This window comes from Elephas maximus, chromosome 3, assembly GCF_024166365.1.
Source record: "Elephas maximus indicus isolate mEleMax1 chromosome 3, mEleMax1 primary haplotype, whole genome shotgun sequence".
Lineage (NCBI taxonomy): Eukaryota > Metazoa > Chordata > Mammalia > Proboscidea > Elephantidae > Elephas > Elephas maximus.
In genome coordinates, this window is record NC_064821.1 from 109241889 (window position 1) to 109268649 (window position 26761).

The following is a 26761-nucleotide window of genomic DNA, read 5'->3' on the forward strand; positions in this document are numbered from 1 at the left end:
CCGGACAGCTCGGGACTCACTGGCCGGCCGGCCGGCCGAGAAGAGGCTGCAGCCGGAGGACTGGGGAGGGACCGCGCTTACCGGGGTCCAGAGGCGGCCGGGACGAGCCGGGAGAGCAGGTTAGAGGGACAAAGAACTTTGCAGACGACCCCGGCATCCTGCAAAGGAAAGCGGCCGGGACCAGGTGGCCGGGACCTCGGGGAGAGCCCGTGGATGTTCTGCGCGCGGGTCGGGAGCTGCCGCCGCCGCCGCCGCCGCGAGAGGAGGAATGCACCGGCCGCGCCGCCGCGGGGCGCACCCGCCGCTCCTGGCGCTGCTGGCCGCGCTGCTGCTGACCGCGCGCGGAGCTGCCCAAGGTAAGAGGCGCCCGGCGCATCCCGTGCGCCCGCGGGGTTCTGACGCCGGCCCCAGGCGCCCTGGCCCTCGCCGTCCCTCCTCTCGGCCGACGGGGGCCCGTGCAGACAGGAAGCCGCCACGCCCGCCTCGGAGGCGGCCGCCGACCCGCCGGGGGTCTTGCAAATGCGACTCTGGCCGGTGGGGCAGGCAGTCGAGGGTATGCTCTGGTGCCCCGCTGCGGGTCGGGGGTGCGCCCGGAGGCTTCTTCCTCCGCGCACAGCACCAGTTGTCAGCGGTGACAGAAAGCTTGCAGAGGATTAGGGATCGTGGGGTGATGGGGGCACTTCGGTGCTGTTTGTTACCCCATGTCTCCCTGGAACTCCATTGCGCCCCAGTCGGTGCTCAGGAAGTCTGTATGCCCCCAAATAGGGAGCCCTCTCGGAAAGCACGGTCCGGGAGGGAGTTTGCATTTTCAGTTGTGCTTGCGAAAACTCAGGTTGTCCGCGGACCGAGGCAAACAAAAGCCCTGTCCCCCTGCTTCTCCACCAGCCTCTCCTCTTCACCCACCCCCGGCTCTCCAGCCCTCCAGAGGGTCACGATGGAGGCCAAAACGTGTGCGCTGTGGCCGCCGCGGCCACTTTGTGCAAAATATGCTGTCAGAGGCGGCCTGCTGCTTGCTCCAAAGTGCTCTGGGTGTGCACGTGTGTGTGTGTGTGTGTGTATGTTACAAACAAGGCGGGAGGGGGGCGAGGGGAAGCCATCTAATGCATATTTGATTTTGGTAATCTCCAAAGACAATTGCAGCAGTTAGAGAAAGACTCCACCGAAAGCCCGAGCGTCTTAGTTCGCTGCGGGAAGCCTGGATCCTTGCTGTGTCTGAGCCGGTACACAATGAGAGGGAAGAGCTCGGCTGCGCCTGTGGATACAACCGATTCATTCTTTGGAGGTTGGAGGGGGAAAGTTGATGAAAGTCTCCAGGGTCTGGGGCCTCACTTTTAACATGCATCCCTGAGGGGGTGTTGGAGCCCCTGAATCGTTCCTTGCTCCGCTCCAGCCCCTAACCCGTTCAGATACACAGATCTCTGCTTCTTTATCATGCATCTTTCATTTTCTAAGTTAGCGCTTAGCCTAGGAAAAGAAAAGGCTCCGGGCTATTTAGTAGTTGAGGGTAAAGATCTATTCACTGCATAGAATATGAATACAGACTTAATATCTTAACTAAACGTTAGCTAACAATTTTCTTGGTAGAAAACACACTCCGGGTGGAAGTGGTGTGTGAATTTGGATTCCTTAGAAATGATTTTGGGGGAAGTGGGAACAGAATTCTCTGAGGATGCTTCTGAAACTGATCTGTCGTGTGATTGTACTGCGAATCTGGGGGCTCCTCTGGGTAAATACAGCTCCTAATTGTGATTAAGATGCCCAGCAGCAGGGAGTGCTCCTTGGCGAGGAAAAATCCTAATGAAATGTAAATAGATTGGTCACGTGGATGTTTTGCTTCAGTGATGCCAAACATTTGGCCCCATGCCACAACACCTGGATGAAAAGTAAAAAATGGACCATGCTGCCTGTATAATGTAAACATCCTTCCGATGCCAAGTTGCCCAGCAAACCAAGGTGGAGATAACTAGGGTGATTCTTGCTAAGGTAGAGCTCCAGGCTTGGGGCCTTGGTTAATTTGGTTATTTCCTCTCTTGACTCCTTTACTTCGTACATAACCTTTCAACAGTGGTTGCTTTTAGATCATAGAGCCTGGAGGTGGGGGGATGGGGGGACACTTTTCTTTGGCCAACTGCCTTTGAATAAAGGTCCAGACAGGGATTTTGCGGAGTGAAAGGCAATCTTAGCAGCAGCCGCCCAAATTCTGTATGTTTTAACTCTTCACACCTTTACTGGCTTCTTTTTTTTTTTTTTTTTTTGGGAGCATTGTCTATTTCATATCCCTCAGTGACAAGCTCAAATCTATTATTGTTTTATTTGTTACTGTATAAATCCCTTTCCATTTTTGTGAAGGTTTCACCATTTCTCTGGGGACAAGGGTTGCAGTGGGGTGCAGATTTACTTTGCTTGTCTGATCCAGGCTTCCTAACATAACCCAGCCAGTGTCTCAGGAAAGCAGTTGAAGGGGCGATTTGTTTCATTTATTTAATTAAAATAAATGCTCAACGTTTCTTCCATCACTTTTCTCTTTTGTTAGCCAGAAGGAATGATCCTTTAAATTGATTTTCTCTGGTCTGTTCATTTTTGATCTGTGCTTCTAAAAAAAAAAAAAAATCTACCTCCTACACACCCAAAGCTAAGGCTCACCAGGAAGCTGAAGCTGTTATAACTGTATCCAGAGCTCAGGGCCTAAGGAATTTACCTGGGCCTTTCTCAGAACCCTCGATTATGATTTTGTGGTTTGCCTGGTTGGAGCCACAGAGAGATGGCCAGCTACCGTTTGCTGTCATTTTGTAAACCTTCCTATGCCATCTTAATAGGTGTTTGTCCTATCTACTATTAGAATAAGAGTCTCTCTTGAGGACAATAAGATTGTCAGCTTTCTAGGTGAAAACACGATGGGCCCAAGTCAGCTAGCCTAGGCTTTATTGGATGTTCCTGAAAGTCCTCCCTGGCCGGCTAGAGGGCACCACACACAGGTCGGGTAGACAAAGGATATAGTCAAACTGCCTCCTACAGTGTTTTGGAAATAGTTAATTTCCAATATGGACTCCAATTCCAATAGTTAATTTCCAATATTGATACCTGGCAGGCTGCTCTGCCATTCTGATGCCTGGGTTTATCTGTCTGATATTTAATTACAAATCCTTTTAAAAACTCAGTTTTGGCCTTTAATATCCTTTCTCCCTCTCCTGCACGATGCGCATAGGTCCTAAATTACTTATAAAAAATTTCTAAAAGGTGTGTCACTTGCCTCCGTTAGTATCAAATCCGGCTATGCTTTGAGGGTGACCACCTACTTCCACTGAAATAGTTTTAAAGATTTTGCACAGCATCTTATGGTGAATAAAATGCTTTGTAGACTGTGAATATATTGATGTAAATTATAAATTATATAAAAGTATATAATATAAATTACATGTATATAAATTATATATGTATACATCATATGTGCATATAATATTTATACACACACGTATACATATACTTACTATGCTCTTGACTACTAGCCAAAAAGTTGGTGGTTAGAACCCACCCAGAGATGCCTCAGAAGACAGGCCTGGCAACCTGCTTCTTGAAAACCCTGTGGAGCAGTTCTACTCTGCACACATAGGATCGCTATGAGTCGGAATCGACTCGCAGCCAACTAACAACTACTGTGTATACAGTAAATTTTCCGTAGATTTTTGTTGAATGAATAGGGAATAGTTTTTTTGGTCATATGTAAAATAATACTGTTACTTGCTCTTAGTAAAAATGTGACATGGAATATTTTCAAGGAGTTTTCATTTTCTTGTCAGATTTCTTACTATGAAGGGAGCGTGATAGAACTTGGCAGTATAATTAAGTGATTAAGCGCACAGACTTTGGAGTCTAAGAGTCGTGAGTTCGAGTCTCTTCTCTGCCACATACTAGGAATGTCTATTTGTTTTTCTGACCCTCTCAGGAGTGTTATAAGATTTAAGTGAAACCAGGTGTGTCAAGAGCTGGAGTAGAGCACCAGCCTAGCGAATCTTAACTTAAGATATACTAAATATAAATATATATATATTTTTACTTATGATATACGAAATTGAGGTTATGTGCTCCCCCAGAAATAATACACAAACCTTCATATGCATTTTATAGGATTGTGTTTATACCTGTAATCATATTTTCCAAGAAAAATGCTACCCCAAAAAGATAGAACTACAGGCTTGCAACATTTGATGCCTAGGACAATGAGTTGGCTTCCTCGGTAGGCTGAAAAGAGTCAAGTGCGGGGCTGGGGATACTGGACTTTGGTCCAGGTCAGCACACTCCATGGGACCTCAGACCCAAACCCAACCAAACTCATTGCTGTCAAGTCAATTCTGACTCATGGTGACCCTACAGGACAGAGTAGAACTATCCCATAGTAAGTCTTTACTGAAGCAGACTGCCACATCTTTCCCCTGCAGAGTGGCTGGTGGGTTTGAACTGCTGACCTTTCAGTTAGCAGCTGAGTACTTAACCACAATGCCACCAGGGCTCTTCACATGGAGCTGCACCTCTCCTCATTTTCCAGTTTCCCTCCCACCAGGACCACTGTTAGTTAGGAATGAGGGAAGCTGAAGAATGATGTCAAGTCCCTGTGACCTCATCTAAGAGCCTATTTCTCTAATCTAAGCATTCTGAGATGCCTCACTTTGTGGAATTTATTTAACAAATGCATGATCCTTGCAATGGGCCAGTCACTGTTCTAAGCATTTTACAAGTATTAACTCACTGAATTCTCACAACAACCCTAAAGGCAGATGGTATAATTATCTCATTTTACAGATGGGTAAACTTAGGCACAGAGAGGTTAAGTTACTTTCTTAAGATCAAGGGCTAGACAGTGGCATTGTTGGGTTTACAGACTCAGGCAGTCAGGTTCCTGAGTTCATGCTCTTACCTTAACGGCTATATTATGTATACTCTCTTTACATATGACCCAAAGGCTGCATTTGCCCAGGTTATCCAAGGACAGCAAAGGGAAGATTTCTGAGTCATAATCTAGGGGGTGTAAGGGATGATCAGAGATGGCAAAATTCAGTCATCGTCCCCCCCACCACCCCCGCTGGAGTTCACTAAGCCAGTCTTGCTGTAAGGCAGGGGTACACCAGAAGCTAAAGTCCCTCTGATGGCCAGTGGCCCCGACCTGGAGGAATCACATTGTTATAATGAACTGCCACTTTGATGCAGTTTTGGGGAGTTTGCCTGGCACTTCCTTCCAACCAGTGGTGAAGTATATTTTGTCGAAGTGCCTACATATTTGCATCTTGGTGTATAACCCCAGTTGTAGGCTGAGGAGAGGTGATTTATTAGAGTGCCCTCTAGTGGGAGAGCTGGCTTGCCAGCTCCAAGGTCCCTGTGCAGGGGCGGATTATCCAATAAGCTAGGTAAACCTGAGCTTGTTTGTGCTTACTCATCTGTAGCAAACAATTTCATGAACTCATATGAAATTGTTCACTACGGATGAGTAAGTAAGCACAAGTAAGCCTGTGCTTACCTTGCTTGTTAGATAATCCACCTGTCACTGTAAATTTAAATTTAAGAAAAAAGGCTTTAATTATAAATTTAAAAAGAGGTTTTGATTCTGTAGGAAGGTGCTGTGGGGTTGGGAGAGAGACAGATGCCAGCCATACCTAGAAGTAGAATCTATGATGTGGTGAAAAAATGTGAAATTGTTCACTACAGATGATCTGGTAAGCAAAGTAAGAACTGTGCTTACCTTGCCTCTTAGATGACCCACCCCTGGGGGGTGGGCAAAACCCCAAAACCAAGCCTGTTGCTGTTGAGTCAATTCCAATTCATAGCGTGGATTCGAACTGCCAACCTTCTGGTGAGCAGCCCAGCCCTTAACCACTGCTTAACCAGAGCTCCAGGGATGGGGGCGGGGGAGGGAGAGGAGGGACTGGACCAGACCCTGGCAAATCCAGCCCCGGCTAGGAAGCACAAGACTTTGAGTCCTCTTTTGCAAGCAGAAGGGCCTCACTCAGCCTGGCCTCAACCTTTCCCTAAGGTGTGACAGGAGAGACTGTTCTGTAGACATATGAAGAGAAAGGCATAGTCTTCTGCAAATCTGAGAAGGTTCTCTGAAGTTGACGGGGGAGGGAGAATGGGGGGGATGACTCTTCGAAAATCCTTAACTAAATGCAGCTGCTTGTTACACGGAGCCTGACTTGCATGCCAGGAATATCTAAAAAGCTAACGAATACAAAATAAAAATAAACAGCAGTAAAAAGGCTCTCTCTTTGTTGCAGTAAGCTCAGTTGGGGTTTTCAGTTTGTTTAGGAATGGGATAATTGTGGAATCTGCTTTATTTTGGTAAGGCAGTGAAACGTGGATTCATGCTATGTCACTGGGATGGTACCATCACCTGGGCTTTCTCCTTCACACTCTCCCCCCAGAAGGTCCAGGCGTGGACATACACAGGGCTCCAGTCTCACACTGTTGCCCCTGAGTGAATTACACTGAAAGGGGGCAGATAATTTAATGGGATAATCTTGGCAGGGCCAGCAAATTTCACACCCCATCTCTCACTAATAGAAAGGCTACAACATCCTCAGATGAAAAGGTTGTATTAAAAGGCTCTGCTTAACAGTAACTGTCTGCCCATAAATAAGGTTCTGCAGAGTTTTGATCCAAAAGCTGTTATTAAATACTGATAAGCCAAGTCTCATAATGTTTGGCCTCCTTACATTTCCTTTTTTTAAAATCCCCATGTAACTGTATATATATATATATATTTTTTTTTTTCCAGAGGGGGAAGGGACCTAAAAGTTCAATCTAACCGTTTATTTTCTCAAGTATTTCTATGCAGAATGGACCTTCTTTTATAGCTATTTAAAGAGGTGGTGTGGAGTAATAGAAATAGAATGGGACTTAAACCTGACAGAGTAGGGTTTAAATTGGGGCTTCTTTGCTGCTGACTGGCTATGTGACCTTGGGCAAGGTTATTTGACCTTCTGAGCCTTGGTTTTCTTACCTGCAAAAAGAGGGTAACAATATTATCAGGCTTACCAGGTTTTGGTGAGAATTCAGTGTGATAGTGGCCATAGCACCTGACATGGTGCCAAAGATCTATTGGTATGCATTGTGTTATTTGCCATTATTATGAGGAGCTTACTGGTGACATCAGAAAATTCGGCTCCAAAACAATGATCATCATGCTGATCAAGGCCCAGAAAGCATCATTTTTTTTTTTTTTAACAGTGTTAGAAGACTCTGAAGTGTTTGGTTTTACACTCTAGATTTGAACAGTACCCACACCAGTGCTGGGGATCTGGATAGAAAGAGATTCGGAAGTGCGGCTTTGCAAAGCCTTAAAACAAAGGCTTTTTTCAGAGCAACCAGCTCTTTGGGGAAGAGCAACCCCTCGCTGTTGCTTGGTGTAATTCCAGAATCCTGTAACGGGGAATGTTACATTTCAGGGACCTCCGCTTGTAATCTGACCGTTTTTAGCTCCAATATCCAAATAATCTTGCTGAGCACAACTTGAAAGAGAAGGATAATGGCCAGAGGAGAAAGAATCCTGAGGTGCTCTGTTAGCCATTTAAAATTTGAGTACCAAAAAAAAAAGTTCATGTTACCCAAAGAGTGAAAAGTAATGAAGTGTGTGGGAAGGGGGAGGGGAGACAAAAAGAACTTCTAAAGACCGAGGCAATGTTTATATTTTTTATTTTTTAACAGTAAAGCTTGTCATTCAATGCATTTCATGTCATGTTTATTATATATTATTATGTATAAGATCTGATATTAGAAGAAAACCTTATCCCTGCCCCCAGGGAAGAGACAGAGGAGGGAAACTCTCACTTTTTGAGCACATATTGTGTACCAAGCATTGAACTTTATAGATATTAGGTTTTACATCCCAGCAGCAGGTTGGACTTATTGACCCCATTTTACAGATAAGAAAATTGAGGCTCAGTGAGGTAAGTATCTTGGTCAACCTCATGCAATTATTAAGTGAGGATTTGGGATTTAAACCTAGGTTTTTTTTTTTTTTTTTTTTAAATTATATTCAATTTTGTTTTTGGCCAAAGCATGCACAGCAAATTAGGTTCCCATTTAACAATTTCTGTACATACTCTTTAGTGACATTGATTATGTTTTTCACAGCATGTCAGCATTCTCATTGTTTCCATTCTGGTTGTTTTGTTTCTGTTAATTTAGCTTCTCTGGCTTTCCCCCTCTCCCCTTACCTCCTCATCTTTGCTTTAGGTTTAATGTTGACCCTTTGGTCCCATATAATTAAATTTTTTTTTTTAAAGAAAAATTTGATATTTCTTATTTTATGAGCTAATCTGTTGTTTGGCTGAAAGGTGACCTCCAGGAGTAGTTTCAGTTCCAGGTTTAAAGGGTGTCTCAGGGTGACAGTCTCAGGGGTTCCTCTGGTCTCTACCGGTTCAGTAAATCTGGCCTTTTTAAAGAAGTTGAGTGTTGTTCTACATTTTTCTCCTATTCTATCCAGGACCATCTATTGTGTCCCTAGTCAGAATAACCGGTCATGGTAGCTGGGCACCATCTAGTTCTTCTGGTCTCAGTCTAGATGAGGCTGTGGTTTATATGGGCTCATGGTCCTATAGTTTCTTCTTCTCTGAGTCTTCAATTTCCTTATTTCTCTTTTGCTCCAGATGAGTAGAGACCAATAGTTATATATTAGATGGCTGCTTGTGAGCTTTTAACACCCCAGATACAACCCATCAGACTAGGATGTAGAACATAAATGTCATGAACTATGTTATGTCAATTGACCAAATTGTCTCATGAGACTATGGTATTAAGCCTTCAAACCCAGTAAACCAATCCCTCGAGGTACTTGGTTATGTCTAGGAAGTATCTGTAACTCTGCCCTCTACATGCTTTATTATATATATGAATATATGTGCAGCACAAATATATATTTAGCTATGCCAACAGATGCACCTATGTGTGTACACGTATGTATACACATATACCTTCTTATATACATATATACATACTTATCTACCTATGTAACCACACATTTTTTTAGTTAATATTGCTGTTGTTGCAAAATTGTATGTTATAGTATTTACCAAAAACATAACTTATTCTTGTGTACTTCTTCGTGTCATCATTTGCCTTAGTCATGTTATGCAGACTTCACCCACATTCAGCATTGCCTTTCCCTCCACCAAAAATAACAAATGTCTACTGTCTAGAAAGTGATTCTCCGTCCCTCCCCCTCTGTCTTAATCATGTAGTGTTGCTATAACAGAAATATCACAAGTGGATGGCTTTAACAAAGAGAAATTTATTCTCTCACAGTCTAGTACGCTAGAAGTCCGAATTCAGGGTGCCAGCTCCAGGGGAAGGCCTTCTCTCTTTTCTGACTCTGGAGGAAGGTCCTTATCATCAATCTTCCCTTGGTCTGGGAGCATCTCAGTGCAGGAACTTCAGGTCCAAATGACTTGTTTTGTTCCTGGCACTGCTTTCTTGGTGGTATGAGGTTCCCATGTCTCTCTGCTCACCTCTCTCTTTAATGTCTCAAAAGAGATTCGCTTAAGACACTATCTAATCTTGTAGACCTCATCAGTATAACTACCACTAACCCATCTTATCATATCATAGTGATAGGATTTACAATACATATAAGAAAATCACATCAGAAGATAAAATGGAAGACAATCACATATATACAAGGGAATCATGACCTAGCCAAGTTGACAGATATTTTTGGGGGGACATAATTCAATCCAAGACATTCCACCCTTTGGCCTCCAAAAATTCATGTCCTTGCCACATGTAAAACATATTCAGCACATCATATCATAGCAGAAGTCTTAAATCAACTCCAAGTCCAAAATCCAAAAATTCCTCTTCATCTGTGAAATCCGGAATACAAGTTATCTGCTTCCAAAGTAAAATGGCATAACAAGCACAAGCTAGACATTTCTATTATAAATGGGGAGAAATTGGAGAGAAAGAATGCATAACAGGCACCAAGCAAGTTAGCAGAACACATTACATTAGCCGTCAAGACTTGAAAATAATCCTTGGGTCTCTGAGACAATTTACATGATGGCTCTGCCCTCCAGACTGTAGGTATTGGCCACACTTTTTGAATTCCGAGTGGAGGTCCCTCAGCCCTGAGCTTCAGCTCCACCTTCCAGGCACACTGGGACAGCAACTCTGCTCCCTCGGGTTTAGGCGCACCATTCTCCTAGTCCATCTGAGTGGCAACTGCACCCTTAGAACCACCAGAGGCCATGGCTCCACCCTTTGAAACCCCAGAGGTCAAGGCCATACCTTTTGAGACTGAGGCAGCGTGGCTTCCTGTGTTTCTTGTCTCTTCAGCTTCTGCTTCCCAGTTCCTTGGCCTCTTGGCCCTTGGGCCACATGCCCACATCTGCCCTGCTGGGGCAAGTGTTTCAAAGCTCAGTATCTCCACCAATAAGTGCCTGGAAGCACCCCTCTCTGCCAGGAAGCCTCCTGAGCACAGGCACTCAGCTCCCTTATGTCTGTGGGTCAGCTCTAGTACCACCTTGCACTCGTCTGCTGGTTCTGCTGCTGCCAGTTCTCTGCTGCTGCTGCTTTTCTGCCACTGCAGGTTCTCTGCTGTGGTGGTCCTCTGCCGTGGTTGCTCCTCTATCCATTCATAGTTTCAAAACTTCTTCCACATTTTAGGTATCTGTTAGAGCAGCACCCCACTTTTGGTACCAAATTCTGTCTTAATCATCTAGTGCTGCTATGACAGAAATACCACAGATGGATGGCTTTAGCAAAGAGAACTTTATTCTCTCACAGTCCAGCAGGCTAGAAGTCCGAGCTCAGGGCACCGGCTCCAGGGGAAGGCTTTCTCTCTTTTTCAGCTCTGGAGGAAGGTCCTTGTCATCAGCCTTCCCTTGGCCTGGGAGCATCTTAGCGCAGGAACCTCAGGTCCAAAGGACTCGCTCTGCTCCTGGCACTGCTTTCTTGGTGGTATGAGGTTCCCATGTCTCTCTGCTCACTTCTCTCTTTTATGTCTCAAAAGAGATTTGCTTAAGACACTATCTAATCTTGTAGACCTCATCAGTGTAACTACCACTAACCCATCTTATTACATCATAGTGATAGGATTTACAGTACATATAAGGAAATCACATCAGAAGATAAAATGGTAGACAGTCACATAATCATACAAGGGAATCATGATCTAGCCAAGTTGACAGATATTTTTGGGGAGCATAATTCAATCCATGACACTCTCCCATCCCTGGTAACCACCAAAGAATGTTGTTTTTTGTGTGTATACCTATTCTTTTCTTTTTATAGAAGCGAGATCATACAATATCTGTCCTTATGTGATTGACGTATTTCACTCAGCATAATGTCCTCCAGATTTATCCATGTTATAATGTCTTGAGAACTCATCATTATTCTTTATAGCTATGTAGTATTCCATTGTATGTATGTACCACAATTTGTTTATCCATTCATCTGTTAATGGGCGGTTGGGTTGTTTCCATCTTTTTGCTATTTGTATGCAATGAATATAGGTGAGCATAAGTCTATTCTTGTCACTGTTATTAGATCTCTAATGAATATACCTAGGAGTGAGATTGCTGGATCATAAGGTATTTCTATTTCTAGCTTTTTGAGGAAACGCCATACCACTTTCCGTAATGATTGTACCATTTTACAGCCCCACCCGCAGTGGATCAGTGTTCCAGTCTCCACACATCCTCGTCAGCATTTGATGTTTTCTGTTTTTTTGGTCAGTACCATTTTTGCAGCGGTGAGATGGTTATCTCACTGTAGTTTTAATGGCTAATTGTCAAGAGCATCTTTTCATGTGTTTGTTGGCTGCTTGAATGTCCTCTTTGGTGAAGTGTCTGTTCATGTTTTTTGCCCATTTTTAAATTGGATTGTTTATTTTTTTGTTGTTGAGTTATTGAAGTTTTCTATATATTTTAGAGATTAGACCCTTATCAGACGTATTGTTACCAAATTTTTTTTCCCAGTCTGTAGGACCTTTTTTTCCTCTTTTGCTAAAGTCTTTTGATAAGCACGGAAACCCTCGTGGCATAGTGGCTAGGAGCTATGTCTGCTAACCAAGAAGTTGGCAGTTCAAATCCACCAGGCACTCCTTGGAAACTATGGGCCAGTTCTGCTCTGTCCTATAGGGTTGCTATTAGTTGGAATTAACTTGATGGCAACGGGTTTGGTTTTTTTTTTGATGAGCATAAGTATTTAATTTTTAAGAGGTTCCAGTTTACCTAATTTGTCTTCTGCTGTTCATGTATTTGTAGTTGTGATTGATAATCTGTTTCTAAAGAAATTAGGTCTTATAGTTTTGTCCCTATAGTATCTTCCAGGATCTTTATAGTTTTAGCTTTGACATTTAGCTGTCTCATCCATTTTGAGTTAGTTTTTGTATATGGCATGAGCTATGAATCCTATTTAATTTTACTGCAAATACCCAGTTTTGCCAGCACCATATATTAAAGAGACTGCTTTTTGTTTCTTCCCATTGAATGGACTTTGACCCCTTGTCAAAAATCAGCTGCCCATAGATGGAGTTACTTCTGGGCTTTTGATTCTGTTCCATTGGTCTCTGTGTCTGTCATTGAACCAGTATCAGGCTGTTTTGATTAGTGTGGCTGCATAGTATATTTTGAGATCGGGAAACATGAGGCCTCCTACTTTGTTCTTCAATATTGTTTTGGCTATTCGCAGCCTCTTTCCTTTCCATATAAAGTTGGTGATTAGTTTTTCTATTTCAATAAAGACCGCTGTTGGAATTTGAATCAGGATTGCATTATATCTGTAGATTGCTTTGGGTAGTATTGGCAGTTTCACAATGTTAAGTCTTCCAATCCATGAGCATGGAATGTTCTTCCATTTAGGTAGGTTTCTTTTAGTTTCTTGCAGTAGTGCTTTATAGTTGTTATTGTGTCAATTTTTTACCTCCCTGGTTAGGTTTACTTCTAGGTGTTTTATCCTTTTGGGGCTATTGTAAATGCTATTGTTTTCTTGATTTCCTTTTTGAAGTTCTCTTTGTTAGTGTAAAGGCACCCAACTGATTTTTCTGTGTTGACCTTGTATCCTGCCATTTTGCTAAATCTTTCTATTAGATCCAGAAACTTTCTTGTGGAATCTTTGGAATTTCTAATGTATAGGATCATGTCATCTGCAAATAGAGATAGTTTTACTTCTTACTTTCCAAATTGGATATACTTTCTTGCTTTGGCTAGGATTTCCAGTACAATATTGAATAAGAGTGGTGATAGTGAGCATCCTTGTCTCATTCCTGATCTCAAGGGGAAGACTCTCAGTCTGTCACTATTGAGAATAATTTTGGATGTTGGTTTAGCATATGTGCCCTTAATTATGTTGAGGAATTTCCCTTCTATTTTTATATTGCCGAGAGGTTTTATCGGGTATTCAATTTTATCAAATGCCTTTTCTGCATCAATTGAGATGATCATGTGATTCTTTTCCTTTGTTTTATTTATGTGGTGAATTTTATTGACTGATTTTCTAATGTTGAACCATCCTTGCATACCTGGTATGAATCCCACCTGATCATGATATATTATTTATTTGATATGGTGTTGAATTCTTCGGCTAGAGTTTTTGTGCCCATATTCATGAGGGATATTGGTTTGTAATTTTCCTTTTTTGTGATGTCTACTTTGAATTTAGGTATTTTGACTCTAAAGTATATGCTATTTCCTGTAGCCTTAAAGAATAGTTGGGGAGACATTGATGAACAGACATTTACCTCCACATACCAACTAACTCTCCTACAAGTGAATTTTAGGAAAGAGTTGTGAAAAAAGTATAATGGGAATGCAGAGGTGGGAGAGGTTGATTCTCACTCAGGGAATCACAAGGTCTGAGGGAGAACATTAGTGCCTCCGTCATAGGCTTATTGTGAGGTTTAAATGAGATAATGTGGAGAAAATGCTCAGCACGCATAGCAAGTACTTATCCAGTGATCTCCTGTAGTTATGTAGCCAGTGAGAGGTGGGTCAGGTCAGGATTTATCTGCCTCTGAAGCCTGAGTACTAATTGCTGCTGTGTCTCTTTTCAACAGATATGCGGTTGTTGGGAGTCCCTGGGTGACGAAAAGGATTCAATGCTTGGCTAATAACCAAAGAATTGGGTGTTCGAACCCACCCAGAGGTGTCTTGGAAGACAGGCCTGGTTACCTGCTTCTGAAAGGTCCTAGCCATGAAAACTCTATGGAGTACAGTTATACTCTGAAACACATGGAGTTGCCATGAGTCAGAATTGACTGGGCAGCAACTGGTATGTGGTTGTTGGAAGAGTTTAAGTGAATGTGCAGACCCCAGAGGGAAGGGGAGACACCAAGACAGTTCCTCTTGTTATCTTTCATACCTGTCCTAATCCAGGCTTTTTGGACTCAGTTAGGCTTTGAGGGTGGGGCGGTGGAGTTGTCTAGGTATGGAGTTGGTGAGAATCACAGTGCCTAATCATCCACTCATTTATTCATACATTATACATTTTCTATACACTTACTGTGAGCCAAATATTCTGTGAGTCGCTGGAAATATAAAGATGAATAAACCTATGTCCTTGCCTTGGAGTATATTTCAATGGCATATCTATGACAGAAATTGCTAGCTGTTCTCCAAATCTGTTTCTACCTCTTCCTGGGTACACGGCTAGACTATGGCTTACTGTATTTCCCAGATCCTTCACAGTAAAGTGAGACCATATGACTAAATATTAGTTAGAATGGAATGACAGTAGAAGTAATGAGTGTCACTTCTAGGTTTGAGCCATAAAAACTTTCCAGACAGGATCCTCTGTGATCCTTTTGTGACTTGATGGAGCCAAACATGGCAGCCTTTGGTCATATGTTAAAGATCCCACAAGGTATAAGGAGACTGGAACCCTCCCTGTCTTGGTCATCTAGTGCTGCTATAACAGAAATACCATAACTGGATGGCTTTAACGAAGAGAAATTTGTTTCTTCACAGTAAAGTAGGTTAAAATTCCAAATTCAGGGTGTCAGCTCCAGGGGAAGGCTTTCTCTTTCTCTGTCACCTTCTCATCAATCTTCCTCCAGACTAGGAGCTTCTCTGTACAGGGACCCCGAGTCCAAAGAACGCGCTCTGCTCCCAGCCCTGCCTTCTTGGTGGTATGAGGGCCGCATGTCTCTCTGCTTGCGCCTTTTTTAAAATATCTCACGCGGTTGCCCCAAGACACAATCCAGTCTTGTAGATTGAGCCCTGCCTCACTAACACAACTGCTGCCCATCCTCCCTCATTAACATCATAGAGGCAGGATTTACAACACACAGGAAAATCACACAATACCTGGAATCCTGGCCCAGCCAAACTGATACACATATTTTTTGAGGAATATAATTCAACCCGTGACACTCCCTTAAACCCTGCATGGTGGAGAGCTACCTGTTGTTCTACACTTTTTTATATTTTATTTGAGCAAGAAGCAAACTTCTGTTGCCTTAAGGCACTCAAATTTTGCAGCTTCTCAGTTACAGCTGCTAATGTTACCTTAAGTAATATAAGGTGGTAAACCATAGTGGACTGTGAAATCAATTTAGTGGGTCAAATAAAACATAGACTATAATAAGAAATATCAGCATGTATTATACTAATATGAGTATTATTTTAGAAAATTTTTGCTTCAATTATATATATATCCTATTTGTTTATTGTTGGGCTATTATGATCAAAAGTTTGAAAGCCACTGGTCTAATGAAGGCAAAGAAGTCAACAGCTCTGTACAATGGAGTGTGGTAGTTGTGAAAATAGTGATTAAGTCCTAGTTCTATGGAAACTCCATCAAGGAAATCCCCTGGAAGCTGAGATAGCAACAGGGTTCATTTTCTAGTCAATTGGCATTGGCTGCCTGGAGTGCAGTGCTAAGTTGGAATCTGAGGTTTTCTTCTAGGATCGCTGGGAAGGAGTGCTGTGATCAGACAGGAGCATCTGTCATGGGCATGGGAAGGAGTAGAGTCTTGGAGCAGAGTCTCAGATCTAGTTTGTGGCTGTTCACTTCAGATGGAGTCTGGAACTCACTCCAGTGAGTTAAACCCTCTTCCTGAATTATTCGTGGAGTGCATAAGACGTTTCTAGCACTAAGACTGTGGGGAATCTAGAAAAACTATGGCTGGCCTCTGCCTTTGGGTAGTTTCCCTGTTAGGGGCAATAAAATAGGCACTGATGAAATAACAGTACAACCAGTGAGTACAGGGTTGCAATTATAGATACAGAATCCCAAGAAAGAAGAAGTCTTTAGGGAGGAAGTGGGACATGGACAGGAGCCTTGGAGGATTGACATGGGGAGTGAAGGAGAGGAGCTGGACATTTCAATGAGTAAAGTTATGGAAAACGGTTGAAATTCTGCAGTAGTCTGCAGCTAATCTGGTCTCAAGGACTTGAAAGAAAGAGTGTCCTGAGTTCTTACACTGGGCCTTCACTCCGGAGTGAAGTTGATGGGGGAGGGCTAGGGAGTGGGAATGATTACAACAGTATCTGGTGGAAATGTAAAAATTGAGGAAGATAAAGTACTTTAAATAGCGTTTAGTAAGTAGCTAACTCAGAAAAATCCATTGCCAGGGAGTCCATCCCAACTCATAGAAACCCCATGTGTGTCAGGGTAGAACTGTGCTTCCTAGGGTTTTCAGTGGCTGTCATCCAGCAGAAGTAAATCGCCAGGCCTTTATTTCACAACCCACCAAGCTTTTGGTTGAGTCCTGGTGGCACAGTGGTTAAGATCTCAGCTGCCAACCAAAAGGTCAGCAATTTGAATTCACCAGCTGCCCCTTGGAAACCCTATGGGGCAGTGCCACTCTGTCCTGTCGGGCACTATAAGTCAGAGTGGATGGGTAATGAGTGGTGCCTGTTGAAGTTTTTGCATATGTAGAGTATGAGGGGAAACAGCAGTAGGGTTTTACTGGGAGCGTGATGGCTTATCTTTCTCTCCAAAGAGTGCCCCAGAGAGTTAAAAATGCTGTACCTTTCAGGGCTCCTTGTCAAAGGTATATTGTGTCTTTCCTCTTTTGCTGCAGTTTTGTTTTGTAGCAAAAACAAAACAAACCAAAAAATAAAAGCAAAAAAGTTGCCATTAAGTCGACTCTGGCTCATGGCTGCCTCATGTGTGTCAGAGTAGACCTGTGCTCCATAGAGTTTTCAATGGCTGAGTTTTGGAAGTAGAGGTCAGTGTCTTTCTTTCCAAGCACTTTTGGGCGGACTCGAGCCTCTAACCTTTTGGTTAACAAGCGGACTGCATTAACTGTGCCACCCTGGGACTCCTTGTTTTGTAGAACAGGCTACTAAATCCCTGTCTACCTGTCTTAGGCAGGGTTCTCTAGAGAAGCAAAACCAGCGAAGCGTCTATATACATAGCCAAACTACATCATAACTGGCAAACCACTGAGAATCATGGCCAAGCCAAGCTGACTCACAACCTTAAAGATCATATTACCTTCTGCCTGCTTGCTTGAATGATAATAATATAGTAATAAGGAGCATTTATATCAAACATACCAAAAAAACCAAGCCGAACCCAGTGCCTTCGAGTTGATTCCGACTCATAGCAACGGTATAGGACAGAGTAGAACTGCCCCATAGAGTTTCCAAGGAGCACCTGGCGGATTCGACCTGCCGACCTTTTGGTTAGCAGCTGTAGCACTTAACCACTATGCCGCCAGGGTTTCCATATCAAACATACTGTGTGCTAAATGCCATTCTAAGTACCTTACGTATTGGTTAAGCTCTCAGCTACTAACCAAGAGATAGAAGTGTCGAACCCACCAGCTGCTTCGTGGCAGGAAAGACCTGGCGATCTGCTCTCATAAAGATTACAGCCTTGGAAACCCTATGGGGCAGCTCTCCTCTGTCCTGTAGGGTCGCTGTGAGTTGGAATCGACTTAACAGCACACAACAATGGCAGGCTTCAGGGCAATCCTATGAGGTAGGCAATATTAAATTAATTCTCCAGATATGAAGGACACTGAGGCACAGAGAAAGTAAGTTACCTGTTCAAGGCTACACAGATAGTTAAGTAGAAGAGCCAGGATTTAAACCTAGGTAGGAGCCCTGGTGGTACACTGGTTAAGCACTTGGTTATTAACCGAAAGATTGACTGTTTGAACCCACTAGCTGCTCTGCAGGAGAAAGATGTGGCAATCTGCTTCTGTAAAGTTTTATAGCCTTGGAAACCCTGTAGGGCAGTTCTGTTCTGTCCTATAGGGTTGCTATCAGTCGGAATCGACTCCATGGCAATGGGTTTGGTGTTTTGGCTAATCAGCATAAATACAAAGATAGAATTTTTATGAATATGAGTAGTAGCATCCTGAGGCTCTAGGTAGTGCCAATGGTTAAGGCACTCAGCTGTTAATCAAAAGGCTGGTGGCTTCAGTTCAACCAGAGGTGCCTGGGAAGAAAGGCCTAGTGATCTATTTCTGAAAAATCAGCCATTGAAAACCCAGTGGAGCGTGTATCTACTCTGACACACATGGGTGCACCATGAGTGGGTGTCTACTCAATGGCAAGCAACTGGTTGGTTAGTTGGTTATCCTGAGGCCACGGTCTTGGTCCTTAATCATTAGGCCGTGTTGCATCTCAGCTTTTTTTTTTTTTTCTTAAACTCTGATGATTAAAATCCTCTATAAGATCCCAGCCAAATAGCTCAGTCAAAATAATTATAATTAAATCTTCCATTTGTATAGGACTTTGCAGCTTATAAAATTATTTCATGTACAAAATTACTTTTGGAAACCCTGGTGGCGTAGTGGTTAAGTGCTATGGCTGCCAACAAAAGGGTTGGCAGTTCAAATCCACCAAGCGCTCCTTAGAAACTCTATGGGGCAGTTCTACTTTGTCCTATAGGGTCACTATGAGTCGGAATCGACTCGACAGCAATGGGTTTGGTTTTTTGGTTTATTACCTTTAGTTCTCTGAATAATCCAAATATTCCAATTAAGTGGGATCTTCTCTCTCTCTCAAGTGATCTGTCTGCCTCTCTCTAAATTTGACAAATGAGGTTGGCGGCTCATCGAAGGTCCCTCTGTAGCTGGTGAAGCCTGTCTGAAACCTGGCTTCTTTCACTTCAGGCCCATTGCTCTTTCTGCTCTAATGACAACCATGTTTGGAGTTTGTGACTAAAATACTGATCTATGTCTATTTCACTGCACTTTTACCAGCAAATGACTGCCTGTTTCCCACTTGTTTTATCCACAAAATCTTCAAATCAGCTATAGTTTTTAGAAATAATTGTGAGATATTTGTGGGTGGGCGCTTGGAGCTGGGATTCCTGTAGCCTAAAGAAAATTCACTTGCAATAGACTGAGAGAAGTTACTTAAATACAAGGAGTTTCCTACGTGGTTGGGGATCTCAGCAGGTAGAGAAGCCCACAAGAGAAGGGCTTTGGCATAAGATGATCTTGGTTTGCGTCTGAGCTGAGTATTTACCTGCTAGCTCAGTTCAGCAAATTAACCTCTCTTGGACTGGCTTTCCTCACCTGTACAGTGTAAAGTATCCTGGTACTTACCTTGACAGGAAGGAACCTTGGTGGTACAATAGTTAAGCACTTGGCTACTAACTGAAAGGTCAGAGGTTTGAACCCACCCAGCAGCTACATGGGTGAAAAGACCTGACTATCTGCTCCTGTAATTACAACCTAGAAAACTCTATGGTGCAGTTCAACTCAGTCCTGTAGTGTCATTATGAGTTGGAATTGACTTAATGGCACATGACAACAACAACTTTGACAGGGTTGGGAGGACTATGAGAAGTACCCGGCATAGTCATTGTGGCCTGGGCCACGGTCAGTGTTCAGTGTGCACTAGCAGCCACCTCAGTGAATTGAATGGAGAGTAGCAGCAATCTCTTTTGAGATTTTCACAGGATGTTTTGGGACAAAATTGCTAAACCTCATTGTGTTGTTGTTGTTAGGTGCTGCCGAGTTCATTTTGACTTATAGTGACCCCCCCATGTGTTACAGAGTAGAACTGCCCTCCTAGGGCTTTCTAGGCTGTAATCTTACCGGGAGCAGATAGCCAGATCTTTCTCCTTCAAAACTGCTGGGGGGATTCGAACCGCCAACCTTGCTGTCAGCTGCCAAGCACTTAACCATTGCACCACCAAGGCTCTATCATTGTGTTATTAGGCTTTGTTTTATAATAATCTCTGTGGCATATCTTCATAGCGCATGAGACTTTTAGGTTATAATTACATTAATATTTCTCAAGAATGGGGACTTTCTTATGCTCTGTGAAGCTTAAACATCAAGGTAAAAATAGGCTCTGACACCAGAAATCCTAGACATCCCTGAACAGCCCATATCTGTTCTTCACGGGAAATTGGCGCTTCTTCCTAATGGGTTTAGAGATACATCAAGGCAACTTTATCTCCATAAGAGAGATTAGACCCGCACCTCTGGGATCTCACGCCAGTGTGGATATTTCATAGTTTTCATACCCCATGAAGAGCATTCGCTGTTTTTCTTTTTCCCATCTGAACTTTCAGTGTAATAATAGAATGTGTTAGCCCTTCGTATGGACTCTTTGAGAGGTGTGCCTTAAGAACGTACAGCTTAGTCCAGCAGTGACTATTTACCTGCTTCTTTCTCCAGAGAACTGTGTAGGAACTTCCAGTCCCAAGATATTGCCTGTTTGAGATTAGCCATGTAGACTGCTGATAACAAGTAACAATAATTTTTGATACTGTCTTAAATCCACTGGTGAGTTACGCTCTTTCTCTGTGCTGCTCAAAGCACTTGTGTTCATTCACATTTGGTGCTCCTAAGCCTAGGAATCAAGTGCTTTACCTGTGGCCAGGTAATCTTCAGAGGGTCAGAGCCTGCTGCTGGGGTGTCCTAAGTGATGCCGGATAAGTAGCTTCCCTCTGTTAATGTATTTGGCTGATAACTGAAAGGTTGGCGATTTGAATCTCTCCAGAGGTGCCTCGGAAGATAGGTGTGGTGATCTACTTCCTAAAAAAACAGCCATGGATGGAGCACGGTTGTATTCTGACACACACGGAGCCACCATAGGTCAGAATTGACTTGATGGCAATTGGTTTGGTTTTTCTTCCCTTGAGAATGCCTAGTTTGTTCTATGCCAATTCATCAATATGCCACTTGCCCCAAGTCCCTGGCAAGGAGGACTGAGTAAAGGGGCAGAGAGAGTCCAGAACTCAACACTGATTGACGTCTCTCCCAGGAAGAAAACACAGGGTGTAGGGAATAAAACATTCCACCCTGACCCTGCCTGCACTGCTCAAACTCTCCTTCCCCCAAATCTGCAACTGATTTTTTTTTGGGGGGTGGGGTGCAATTGCCAGATTTCATGGTTGTGTTGAGGTTAAAACTATATAGATGAAATGGTCAAAATGTTTTATAGGTGCCCTCCAACATCTTTGACTTTGGACTCAGGTTTAGGAAATGTTTTAACCAACGCAGGATGTCGCTAAAAGTAGCTTCCCCCAGGCTCATGGAATCAAATCAGCGAAGCGGTTAGTCCGTCTGCCTGTACCACACGTGTTGATCTAGAGGGGGAGAGAAAGGAAGGGACCCAAGACACACAGCTCCTTCACCTGCTGAGTGATATGTGCTGTGTAAACTACCAAGAAGCCACAGGCGATTCCATTTGGTTAAATATTTATTTAACAACTAAGGTGAATGGAGGAGAAACACATGGCAATATCCCCTCCCACAGGAAGCTTACTGTTTTGTTAGGCAGGCAAAATTGATACACTCAAAATGGCATGAGAATAACACGAGGACTAATTGAGTTAAACCTCTGTGTTCTGACGTTTGTTCAGGGCCCTTTGCCTATCTTGCTGCCTCATCTCTCTGTGTCCAGCACCCTTTTCCCCATCCCAGCTCATCTGGCTCATGCTATTTCCTCTCTTCTTCTTTCCTAGTTGAAATCTTACTTGTTCTTCAGCCTCTAGTGCTCCCACATCCAGCAATCCATCTTACCCTGCTTCAGCCTTTTGCCCTTCCTTGCCGTGTACCTTCCTAGCATTTAACCAGTGTTCTCACACAGGCCACTTATGCCACACTTGCTTATTTCTAACAACTAGATTAAAAAAAGATTACTAGACTTTATTTTCTAGAGCAGTTTTAGATTACAGAAAAATTGTGCAGAAAGTACCAAACCAAAACCCATTGCCACCGAGCCAATTCCGACTTATAGCAACCCTATAGGACACAGTAGAACTGCCCTATCAAGTTTCCAAGGAGCGCCTGGTGGATTAGAACTGCTGCCCTTTTGGTTAGCAGCTGTAGCACTTAACCACTGTGCCACCAGGGTTTCCACAGAAAGTACAGGGCTCCTATATGCTATCTCTCCCCTCCTCCCATGCGCACTGTTTCTCCTATTACTAGCATCTTTCATTGATGTGGTTCATTTGTTACAATTGATGAACCAATATTGATATATTATTGTACATTATTATTAATATATAGTCCAAAGTTTACATTAGAGGATAGAGGTGGCTCAGTGGTAGAATCCTTGCCTTCCATGCAGGAGACCTGGGTTGGATTCCTGGCCAATGTACCTCATGCTCAGTGGTGATAAAGGGCATCCTTGTCTAGTTCCTGTTCTCAAGGGGAATGCTTTCAGACTCTCTCCATTTAGGACGATGTTGGCTGTTGGCTTTGTATAAATGCCCTTTATTATGTTGAGGAATTTCCCTTCTATTCCTATTTTGCTGAGAGTTTTTTTTTATATATATCATTAATGAGTGTTAGACTTTGTCAAATGCCTTTTCTGCAGCAATGGATAAAATTATGTGGTTCTTGTCTTTTGTTTATGTGATGGATTACATTAATTGTTTTTCTAATGTTGAACCATCCCTGCATACCTGGTATGAATCCCACTTGGTCATGGTCAATTATTTTCTTTTGATATGTTGTTGAATTCTATTGGCTAGAATTTCATTGAGGATTTTTGTGTCTATGATCATGAGGGATATTGGTCTATAATTTTCTTTTTTTGTGGTGTCTTTACCTGGTTTTGGTATCAGGGTTATGCTGGCTTCACAGAATGAGTTTAGGAGTATTCCATCCTTTTCTATGCTCTGAAGTACCTTTAGTAGTAGCGGTGTTAACTCTTCTCTGAAAGTTTGGTAGAATTCTCCAGTGAAGCCATCAGGCTAGGGCTTTTTTTCTGTTGAGAGTTTTTTTAAATTACCGTTTCAATCTCTTCTTTTGTTATAGGTTTATTTAGTCTTTCTACCTCTGTTTGTGTTAGTTTAGGTACAGTATGTTTCTAGAAATTTGTCCATATCCTCTAGGTTTTCAAATTTGTTAGAGTACAGTTTTTCATAGTATTCTGTTATGACCCATTTACTTTCAGTTGGGTCTGTTGTCATATCACCCGTCTTGTTTCTTATTCAGGTTATTTGCTTCCTGTCCTGTTTTTCTTTTGCCAATTTGGCCGGTGGTTTGTCAGTTTTGTCGATCTTTTCAAAGAACTAGCTTTTGGTCTTCTTAACTCTTTAAATTGTTTTTCTATTCTCTGTTTCATTTATTTCTGCTCTAATTTTTATTATTTCCTTTCTTCTGGTGCCATGGACTTCTTTTGCTTCTCAGTTTCTATTTGTTTGAGGTGTAGGTTAATATTTTGATTTTAGCCCTTTCTTCTTTTTGGATGTGTACATTTATTGCTATAAATTGCCTCTGACCACTGCTTTTGCTGTGCCCCAAATATTCTGGTAGGATGTGTTTTCATTCTCATTTGATTCTGTGAATTTCTTTATTCCACCCTTAGTTTCTTCTATAATTCAGTAGTTTTTGAGCAAGGCGTTGTTCAATTTTCATGTATTTGATTTTTTTTTCCTTGCTTTTTCTGTTATTGATTTCTACTTTTATGGCTTTATGGTCAGAAAAGATGCTTTGTAATATTTCAATGTTTTGGATTGTGTTAAGGCTTGTTTTGTGGCCTAATATGTGGTCTATTCTGGAGAATGTTCCATGTGCATCGGAAAAGAAAGTATACTTGGCTGCTGTTTGGTGGACTGTTCTGTTTATGTCTATGCGATCAAGTTGGTTGATTGTGGCATTTAGCTCTTCTGTGTTTGGATCGAGCTGGCTTTCTGGATGTTCTGTCCTTCACCAAGAGTGGTGTGTTGAAGTCTCCTACTATTATCATGGAGCTGTCTATTTCCCTTTTCAATGCTGTTAGAGTTTGTTTTATGTATTTTGGAACCCTGTTGTTTGGTGCATAAATATTTGTTATGGTCATATCCCTTTAATCATTATATAGTGTCCTTCCTTACCCTTTGTGGTGGATTTTGCTTTAAAGTCTATTTTGTCAGAGATTAATATTGCTACTCCTGCTCTTTTTTTAATTGTTGTTTGCTTGATATATATTTTTCCATTCTTTGAGTTTTAGTTTGTTCATGTCTATGAGTCTACGGTGTGTCTCTTCTAGGCAACATATAGACGAATCATGTTTTTTAACCATTCTGCCACTCTGTGGCTTTATTAGTGTGTTTAGTCCATTTACATTCAGCATAATTATTGATAGGTATGAGTTTAGTGCTGTCAGTTCGATGTTTTGTGTGTGTGTGTGTGTGTGTGTATGTTCTTGACAGTTTCTTTGTTCCACTTAATTTTCTGTGCTGAGTCATTTTTCTTTATGAATTTTCATCTTTTTTGTTGTTGTTGATTTTGTATTTGCTGAGTCTTTATGCTTTTCTTCTTTTTTATTTTGATGTGTAGGATTGTTAGTTTCCTTTGCGATTACCTTAATATTTACCTCTGTTTTTCTAAGTTTAAACCAAACTTATATTTCTTTATATTGCCTTGACTTCCTCTCCATATGAAAGTTCTATGACTAGTCCCTCTTTTTTGTTTTAATGTTGTCATCTTTTACATATTGACATCTCTGTTTCCCTATTTCAGTGTTATAGCTTTGATTTATTTTGTGAGTTCCCTATCTGGGTTGATAACTGGTTGTTGTGTCCTGTGTTCTTCTTGGGTTGTTATTGATGTCATTGTTATTATTATCTGATATTATTATTGTTATTGTTATCTGATGTTATTGATTTTCTAACCAGAGGACTCCCTTTAATAGTTCTTGTAATTTTGGTTTGGTTTTTTACAAATTCCTTTAACTCATGTTTATCAGGAAGTGCCCTAATTTTGTTCTCATATTTGAGAGATAGCTTTGCTGGATATATATATATTTCTTGGCTGGCAATTTTTTTCTTTGAAGGCTTTATATATGTCACCCCATTGCCTTCTTGGCTGCATGGTTTCTGCTGAGTAGTCAGAGTTTAGTATTACCGACTCTCCTTTGTAGATGACTTTTGGCTTATCCCTAGCTACTTTTAAAATTCTCTTTTTATCTTTGATTTTGGCAAGTTTGATTATAATATGTCTTGGTGACTTTCTTTTAGGATCTACCTTGTGTGGGGTTTGATGAGCTTCTTCAATAGATATCTAATCATCTTTCATGATATCAGGGAAGTTTTCTGTCAATAAATCTTCAACAATTCTCTCTGTATTTTCTGTTATCACCCCTTGTTCTGGTACTCCAATCACTCGTAGGTTATTCCTCTTGATAGGGTCCCAAATAATTCTTAGGGTTTCTTCATTTCTTAAAATTCCTTTATCTGATTTTTCCTCAAATAAATTGGTGTCAAGTGTTTTATCTTCACTGTCACTAATTCTGACTTCTGTTGCCTTATTTCTGCTCCTGTGACTGTGTATTGACTTGCTAATTCCAAAATTTTATTGTTAATGTTTTGAATTTCTGTTTGCTGTCTACGGATTCTTTTAAATTTGTCATTATACTCTTGTATAACCTTCTTAAGTTCCTCTGTTGCTTTGTCTGTTTGTTCCTTGCCTTGTTCTGCATTTTGCCTGATCTCCTTCCTGATCTCTTGAAGAGCTCTATGTATTAATCTTTTGAATTCTACCTCTAGTAATTCCAAAACTTTCCCTTCCTCTGGGAGGTTTCTCAGTTCTTTGTTTTGGTTGCTTGCTGAAGCCATCATGGGCTGCCTCTTTATGTGATTTGATATTGAATGTTGTCTCCGAGCCATCAATAAGTTGTTATATTTTTTTATTTTATGTTTGCTTACCGTGTCCTAGTTATTTGTTTTGTTTTGATATGCACAAATAGGCTGGTCGTGTGAGCTGTTTTGATTACTGTCTTTGAAGCTCTCAAGTCCTGTTACCAGGTGGTTAGAGCTGTTTCTAGGTATGTGAGCCTAGGAGTCCATTTACTTTTCTTGTGTGGATTCAGCTCATGTGTCCAGATCATTGGCCACCGAGTGTGTGGTGCAGGATCTCACCTACAGTCCTAGACAATCAGGGCTATATAGGGGTGATGGCATAGTCACAGGTATCTGGCTGCAGTAGGGAGTTATGTACTGAGCAAGGTAGGGGCCTGACAGCTGCCGCTGAGTGCCTGGCTAGAAGGCATGTCCCTGTTCCCTAGAGTGTGTAGGTGGGTGGGTTTTGCAGCAGGACTTTGGGTACTCAGTGCTGTTGGCTGTAAGGGCTGGGTGGCACCACTAAATCTTGGACCCCTGCCATAGGTGGCTAGGTGGAGTGGGTGGAGTCACCAGTCCTCAGGCCTCTGATGTGGGTAGGTGAAAAAAATGGGCAGGGCGGTGTCAAATATCATGAATCTGCCATTCCTCCTTAGTTGTTGCAGTTGAAAATAGGCTTCAGTATGTACTGCGCTAATGGGAGCCTATGCTGTTGAAATGGGCCCACACAGGTTTAGGCAGGGGTGAAATGCCTTCAAAGTCTGTGGACCCCTTATGCCTGTGCCTCTGCAAAGGGGCTGTG

At 42.2% G+C, this 26761-nt stretch overlaps 1 protein-coding gene across 1 annotated transcript in view; it reads left to right on the forward strand.

Moving 5' to 3' along the window:
* The first annotated feature begins 182 nt into the window (after positions 1 to 182).
* The window catches only part of ROR1 (receptor tyrosine kinase like orphan receptor 1), a 486857-nt gene continuing 460278 nt past the window's right edge, over positions 183 to 26761 (forward strand). The window contains exon 1 of the mRNA XM_049879476.1: positions 183 to 356. Coding sequence (XP_049735433.1) covers positions 269 to 356 — 88 coding nt within the window. The 5' untranslated portion in view covers positions 183 to 268. The remainder of the gene's footprint in view (positions 357 to 26761) is intronic.